The sequence below is a fragment of the Misgurnus anguillicaudatus genome, unplaced genomic scaffold (assembly GCF_027580225.2).
Source record: "Misgurnus anguillicaudatus unplaced genomic scaffold, ASM2758022v2 HiC_scaffold_29, whole genome shotgun sequence".
In the NCBI taxonomy this organism is placed as follows: domain Eukaryota; kingdom Metazoa; phylum Chordata; class Actinopteri; order Cypriniformes; family Cobitidae; genus Misgurnus; species Misgurnus anguillicaudatus.
This window is the reverse complement of record NW_027395279.1, coordinates 9,544,693-9,552,500: the sequence shown is the minus strand read 5'-3', so window position 1 is coordinate 9,552,500 and position 7,808 is coordinate 9,544,693. Positions and strand designations below refer to the sequence as shown.

Here is a 7,808-nt window from a genome sequence, read left to right as displayed (position 1 = left end):
AATGAAATTGAGAAAGTCGGTTCTGTTGACTAAATCTAATTGTATCCAAAATACTAGCTGTTTACCAAAACCATTACTTCATTAACTGATAGAATATTTTTGGACTTATCCAAATAAGATTTAATGGTGTTTTACTGGTTCCTATCTGTCAGATAACATCCCACCAATTAACCCAACACCTCACTAGTAGAGACACACATACCCCATTATAGTTTCCATTAAAACCAATACAATTCCCATCACAACCATTAAACTCATTCGAGTTTCTGTTATGGTTTCTATTATTATTTTCAACTGGGGGAAGGCAGATCACACACCTGAAATCTGATTTTGACGACATCCAGAGGGCTGATGAGGGCACGGGTGACCATGCCCGCAGCTGACCCCGCCAGTGCCGCTTCCTCTGGGGTGAAAGTCGCAAGGTTTGGATCATAACCCACCATCCCTGATCAGATCACATGCAGATGTCAGAACCACAGATCTGTGCATCGAGAAGACAAGCTTTACATGAATATGACACCTAACTCAGTTCCGATTGCATGATGTACAAAAAATGTTAGCTTGGGAAAAGTCTGTACACATTGTCATTAACTGTAAACATACGGAGAGCATTAAAAATACAAACGTTTAAACATAAACAAACCTTTTAAGTGCACTTTGGTGTGCACTATGTAAAATCTGATTTTTAGAGTGTTCACTTATAAGTCCATAATAGCAAATTGATCTTAGAGGACACCTCATGTTCCCTTCATATTTACTGATGCACAGCACAGAACGTCGCGTGCGCCAGTATTTACTGTCCGTGCTTGATCTCACACCGACCACATTAGTTCCTGCCCTCTTCAATTGAATTTTTATTTTTTAAACGTTTTAATATTATTTCTAACTTTGTTACATACAATACACGACAACAACCTAGATGTTAAACCATGTTAATAAAACGACTTATCTGTCGTTCATGTTTTATCAAGTAGTACACAATAATTTGAAAACATGTTTTAACATGTACTATGAGTTTTTTTCCTAAAAATAAAAACTAACTTATCATCTATTTTAGTTTATTTTTATTTAATTTATTTTTACACCCCATTATTGTATAATTGCTATTTTTAAATATTTTGTATAAACATATTTAATATAATGTTCATATATTTGATAAAATATGTATTATTTCTAAACATTTCAAACTTACAAAACGCAAAAAAATACAAAGAAGCAAATAAGTTAAACGCTGAGGCTCCGCCCAAATCCTGGTGTGTCCTCCGCTGATTGGTCTCTCACGCACTCAAACCCGGAAGTAAAGACGATGCGCTTTTAAAAAGCTGTGTACACAGGTGCTGTCATGCGTATCTTATGATGATAATTTTGAAAGAAGATTCATTCAGAATGGCTCAGTGTGTTTTAGTTTTGTCACTGCTGCTGTTAGTTCAGATACAGTCTTCATTTGAGAGCACAGATGCTCCAAATGTAAATGATGGTGGATGGTGAGAGATTCTGTTCTCGTTTTTTCTGGAACATCGAGTGTCAATATAACACAGTAACATTATCTAAACCATATGTTTTTTTCCCCAGGGGAATGGATTTTAATATGGAGGATGAAGGCGAATGCAACATTGAGATCAGAGATGTGAACTCCATAACGTACACTGAGTTTATTAACGAGTAAGATCATACAATATACACACACGTTTATAGTTTATAATGACCCAAAAGTCAATGCAGACATGCAGAGACCCCAAAAGTATTTGGACACTTTAGTCACAGTAAAAGTATGAAGGACATTATCACATAATGACATCATTGGACCAAAATATCAATCCACGTGATATCAGATGCCAACCATATCTCAGAACTAATTATATTATGTTCATATTTCCCGGAACTGTCGGTCACCGTATGATTGCAATAAACTTTATTTTGCGTAATGACAAAAAAATACTCTTAACATTACAACTAAGGGGTTTCTTTACTTAAAGGGCTTTTCAATGTGATTTTATTTAAGTAATTTCTCCTCAAATTCAAACAGGTATCCTAACAGAGTAACCACAGATGTAGTTCATCACATTATGAGAAATAATTTGTCTTTGTATGTTTTCCTTGTTCTGTTGAACACAAATATATTTTGATCAATTATTTCAGCCACACAGTTGGCGGTACCAATAGTAGGATATACAAATACTATGGAAGTCAATGGGTGCTTTCAATTGTGTGCTTACCATAATTTATCAAAATATCTTCTGTTGTGTTAAACAGTATAAAGAAGGTTTATAATAACAAAGAGGAGGGGGGTAAATGAGGACACAATTTTCATTTTGAGTTAACTTTCCCTTTAAATAAATGTATCTGATAACTTAAGTAAATTTAAGGGTGTTGTTTGTTTGACAGGTATGCCTACACAAAACCAGTTATACTTAGAGGACTAACAGATAACAGCGTAAGAATTGTGGTTATACTTTTGTAAAATATGTGTACATTTGCAGAAATCTGGTGTGTTTATTATGATTCATATATGATAAATATTTCATAATATCTATCATGTGATTGGTTGTTTTCAGAATTTCCGATTACTTTGTTCTAAATCCTATCTGTTGAGAGAGTACGGAGAGAAAACAGTTCGTCTCAGCACGGCCAATACACACTCGTACCAAAAAGGTAACCACACTTTCACAAATGTTAAAGGCGGGGTGCATGATTTCTGAAAGCTGATGTTGACATATGAAATCACCTAAACAAACACGCCCCTGGCCCTATCCTAAAAGAATCTGGACCTTCTTTTGATAGACCCGCCCCACACATATGCAACCCAGGCAACTTTGTCGGTTAGTAGACACGCTCCTTACTGCTGATTGGCTACAAGTGTGTTTGGTACTCGGCCCGACTCCCTTTTCCAAAGTGTTTTTCAAAAATCATGCACCCCACCTTTAAATGTATAATGTCTTCATTAGGCTAGACAACATTTATTTCCAAGTATTTTTAATTGTATGCAGTGTTTCCCATACATTGATTTATTTGTGGTGGCCCAATAAAATAAAATAAAATTTTCATGATTCCCATTAACATTTTTATTTCACTATTTAAAACAGCTTAATTCGGCTTAAAATATAATTTGATATATAATACAGATCAAATACAGATACAGATCAAAGAGTAGAAGTGAAACATATTTCAGGTGCCAACACTAGATCAAACTCAAACACGACATGATGATGTCACATATATGCTAATTAGCGGGTAACGTCATCACCACCACAGTCTCCTCAAAATGCTGTGGGAAACACTGGTATGGCAATCCTAATGATCTGTAATTTCAGTTTTGTTGTTATGTCCTCTCTGAACAGTGGATGTGCGATTTGAAGAATTCGTGAGGTTTCTGTTAACCCCTCAGTCTGAAGATGCCCTTGGCAGTGGTCAGATTATCTCCACGTACATTCACACCAACTCAGCTAATTTCTGAAGCCCCTCCACCTTTGGTTTCACTGATTGTTTCTTATTAATATATTTACGACAGACACGCTCTACTTCTTTGGGGACAATAACTTCACAGAGTGGCATTCACTGTTTGAAGAATATAAAGCTCCACCTTACAGTCTTCCTTTCATGAGCCCTGCGTATAGTTTTGGGATTGCTGGTATGTGCACATACATAGACATGCTTGCCAATAAGTGTCTGGAGTAATTATATACTTAACAGATTAATGCAAACACCACATTTCTGCTCTTGCAGGACCAGGTACAGGCGTCCCATTTCACTGGCATGGTCCCGGTTACTCTGAAGTTATATATGGCAGGAAGGTGCGTTGAGTTCACCGTTCCCATTCTTTGAAGAAAGATTTACGAAATCCCTCACATGCTTATAAATGTGCATTGTTGATGTTCAGGGTTTTAACAGAAAATATTGTACATCAGTCCTTTAATTTGTGATGTATGCAGGGTTTCCACGGGTCCTTAAAAGTTTATGAATCTGGGAATAAGTCAAGGCCCTGGAAAGTTTTTGAAGACAAACAAAGTGCTTGAATCTATTTTGTGCAAGAAGTTTTCTGGGGGAAAAAATCCATATTATTTCTGTGTAATGTAAGATGACGTCATAAAAAATTCTAGACTTTTTTGCGTGCATGCTTAACTGGTAGTTTTAAATATGCTTATATCTTCTGCCCCCCACATTAAGTCCTTGAATTTGAGGTTATTGGACCGAGAAAGTCTTTTAATTTGAAGTTAACCAATGTGTGGGAACCCTATGCATGTGTTTCAGCGTTGGTTCCTGTACCCACCTGAGCAGGCACCTGAGTTTCACCCCAACCACACATCACTGTCCTGGGTCTCTCTCACTTACCCAAACCTGGAGCTCCATCAGAGGCCGATGGAGTGCACCATACGACCCGGAGAGGTGATGTTAACAAACTCTGTGTTTATTTGCGTAGGCGTTTTAAACATATTTGGGTCAATCTAACAAAATCTGTCTACCGAAAAACAACTAAATAGAGATGTTTTCTTTAATGCAAAATGCAATGCTTTATTTCTATCTGCTGATTTCGGCGTGAAATATGACCTGCACACTTTCATGACATTAATCCTTCTAGGAACTAAGTGAAATAAAACTCTTGTGTTTGTATAGGTGCTGTATTTTCCAGATCGCTGGTGGCATGCAACACTAAACCTGGACACCAGCGTCTTCATTTCAACTTTTCTGGGTTGAAGTGTGTTGAGACTGCACACACACACCATCAGTTTTTACTTGAAGGACCAAACAGAACTTTTTTCTCAAATGGGCCAACGCAATGTTTTTAAAGCATCACGTCCATCAGTTCATTAACTTTTAGAAAAGGTTTTATTGAGAATATGAACTGATTTTAATACATTTTTTAAAATAAATGTGTTTTAAACATTAACTTTGTGTATTTATTACGTTGGAGTTTGGTTTTAATGTATCCAAACCAAACAGTGGGAAATCATATTTATATATTATCATATTTAGTTATATAGCAGGCAATCTGCAATGCAAATCTTCTTTCAAAGACCCCAAAAAACAACAATTTGGTATTAAATAATAATTTTATTGTACTAAAAATGAAAAATCATTATTGTTATATTATCATCATATTTAGGGCCCGAGCACACCGGGGTGTGAGGACCCTATTGTTCTTCAAGGAGTTATTATTATTTTTTTTCTTTTTCTCCGACTTCAGCGGGACTTTAGAGGGCCTAAACATACTCGAAAACTCATGAAATTTTGCACAGATGTCAAGAGTGATGAAAATTTACATGTGGTGTATGCTTTAGAATTAGGCGTGAGAAAATGGCTCTATAGCGCCACCTACAAATTTTCAACGAAGCAGCCCTCGGACTGTGTTTGACGTACAATTACGAAATTCGGTACGCATCTGTAGCATGACAAGACCTACAAAAAAGTCTCTTGGAGCGAAGCCGTAAACCAAACAGGAAGTCAGCTATTCGGAGTTATTTTTGTGATTTGGGCGCAGTTTTTGTCATTTCCAGGCGTCATACTTTAACTAACTCCTCCTACAGTTTTCGTCGGATCATCTTCATATTTGGTGAGTGTCATCTTAAGGCCTTTGTGATGCTAAATTGCGAAGGATTTGACTCTACGTGAAAATTTGTGTCGGTTCTGGCCCGACAAAGTTTGATGTTTTCCAATGAAACAGGAAGTTGCTGGAACTCATGCATACAATGTCCGATCTGTCCCAAATTTCACATGATTGCTAAGAGTCCTGACCTGAACACATCTACATAACAATTTTCATTTATAGCCATAGCGCCACCAGCTGGCAACCTGAAGGAACATGTTTTAGCGCCACTTTCAAATATTGAATGAAGCAACCCTTGGACTGTGTTTAACTTACATGTACGAATTTCGGTATGCTCATGTATTATTACAAGCCCTACAAAAAAGTATCTTGGAGCAATGCCCTAAACCAAACAGGAAGTCAGCTATTTTGAATTATTTCTCAGATTTTGGCTCAGTTTTTCTCATTTCCAGCAGTCATACTTTAACTAACTCCTCCTACAGTTTTTGTCGGATCATCATCATATTTGGCGAGTGTCATCTTAAGGCCTTTGTGATGCTAAATTGCGAAGGATCTGATTCTATATTAAAATTTGTGTCTATTTCGGCCAGCCAAAGTTTGATGTTTCGCTATGAAACAGGTTGCTGGAACTCAGGCATACAGTGTCCGATCCGTCCCAAACTTCACATGATTGCTAAGAGTCATGACCTGAACACATCTACATGTCAATAGTCACTTATGGTTATAGCGCCACCAGCTGGCAACAGGAAGTGACATGTTTACAATGATTATCCAATGTCTGATCTGTCCCAAACTTCACATGATTAATAAGAGTCCTGGACTGAACACATCTACATGTCAATAGTCACTTATGGTTATAGCGCCACCAGCTGGCAACAGGAAGTGACATGTTTACACTGATTATGCAATGTCCGATCTTTCCCTAACTTCACATGATTAATAAGAGTCCTGGACTGAACACATCTACATGTCAATAGTCACTTATGGTTATAGCGCCACCAGCTGGCAACAGGAAGTGACATGTTTACAATGATTATCCAATGTCTGATCTGTCCCAAACTTCACATGATTAATAAGAGTCCTGGACTGAACACATCTACATGTCAATAGTCACTTATGGTTATAGCGCCACCAGCTGGCAACAGGAAGTGACATGTTTACACTGATTATGCAATGTCCGATCTTTCCCTAACTTCACATGATTAATAAGAGTCCTGGACTGAACACATCTACATGTCAATAGTCACTTATGGTTATAGCGCCACCAGCTGACAACAGGAAGTGACATGTTTACACTGATTATGCAATGTCTGATCTGTCCCAAACTTCACATGATTAATAAGAGTCCTGGACTGAACACATCTACATGTCAATAATCACTTATGGTTATAGCGCCACCAGCTGACAACAGGAAGTGACATGTTTACACTGATTATGCAATGTCCGATCTTTCCCTAACTTCACATGATTAATAAGAGTCCTGGACTGAACACATCTACATGTCAATAGGCACTTATGGTTATAGCGCCACCAGCTGACAACAGGAAGTGACATGTTTACACTGATTATGCAATGACCGATCTTTCCCTAACTTCACATGATTAATAAGAGTCCTGGACTGAACACATCTACATGTCAATAGTCACCAGTGTTGGGCAAGTTACTAAAAAATTAGTAATTAGTTACAGTTACTAATTACTTCTTTTAAAAGTAACTGAATTACTTTACCGGTTACTGTATATCAAAAGTAATTAGTTACTTAGAAAAGTAACTTTTAAGTTACTTTTATGTCTGCTTTTTAAATGTAAATATGAACAGTACTAAACAGTCAAACAGTAAAATGATATGGATGGGCTATTTTACACGTAAGACTCTAATATATCACATACTGTAGGAGCCTATTTTGCTTTAGATTCAACCTTTGAATATTTTTGTTAGAAATTATCTTAATATTTAAACTTAGTTTATTTATGTATATCATTTAGACTATTTAGACAAATATTCTGCATGTTTACAAAAATATAAAATGTGTTAAAATTGTGTAGTGTCTCTTTAAAAATTTGGAGACAATTGTGTCAACATGTCAAATTTTCTAAAATAAATTATAATTTTTCTGATTTCATATTTATTTTAATAAGTTAGAAACGTCTCCGCTGTGTCCTGCTGACAGGCACGATGCGCGTGCAGCAGATGAGGCAAATTATGGGTCCTCCGAAGGTTAGACCGTCTCATTTCAGTTCTCTTCGCGAACTTCTGAGCGCCTTGA

At 36.8% G+C, this 7,808-nt stretch overlaps 2 protein-coding genes across 3 annotated transcripts in view; one reads left to right on the top strand and one right to left on the bottom strand.

The window, feature by feature from the left end:
- The window catches only part of LOC129436593 (mitochondrial thiamine pyrophosphate carrier), an 11,075-nt gene extending 10,273 nt beyond the window's left edge, over positions 1-802 (bottom strand). Inside the window, exons 1-2 of one of the 2 annotated variants that reach the window (XM_073865039.1) lie at positions 644-802; positions 318-481 (exon numbers count right to left, since the gene is read on the bottom strand). In XM_073865039.1, the coding sequence (XP_073721140.1) occupies positions 318-443 (126 nt within the window). In that variant the 5' untranslated portion in view covers positions 444-481; positions 644-802. The remainder of the gene's footprint in view (positions 1-317; positions 482-643) is intronic. The other variant, XM_055194819.2, reaches the window with a different exon arrangement.
- Positions 803-1,284: 482 nt separating this feature from the next.
- Positions 1,285-4,885, top strand: LOC141362833 (jmjC domain-containing protein 8-like). Its single transcript, XM_073865087.1, has 9 exons — positions 1,285-1,484; positions 1,573-1,662; positions 2,386-2,434; positions 2,556-2,652; positions 3,339-3,407; positions 3,509-3,628; positions 3,724-3,791; positions 4,249-4,383; positions 4,612-4,885. Exons 1-9 carry the CDS (start codon positions 1,354-1,356, stop codon positions 4,690-4,692), a joined length of 840 nt encoding a protein of 279 aa, XP_073721188.1. The 5' UTR covers positions 1,285-1,353; the 3' UTR covers positions 4,693-4,885.
- The last annotated feature ends 2,923 nt before the right edge of the window (positions 4,886-7,808 follow it).

Excerpts from the sequence above, each read along its gene's own strand:
- LOC141362833 (XM_073865087.1), top strand. The coding sequence starts at position 1,354 with ATGATGATAATTTTGAAAGAAGATTCATTCAGAATGGCTCAGTGTGTT. Across the intron at positions 3,629-3,723 it reads GTATAGTTTTGGGATTGCTG|GACCAGGTACAGGCGTCCCA; the intron begins GTATGTGCACAT and ends CTGCTCTTGCAG. Across the intron at positions 3,792-4,248 it reads AAGTTATATATGGCAGGAAG|CGTTGGTTCCTGTACCCACC; the intron begins GTGCGTTGAGTT and ends CATGTGTTTCAG.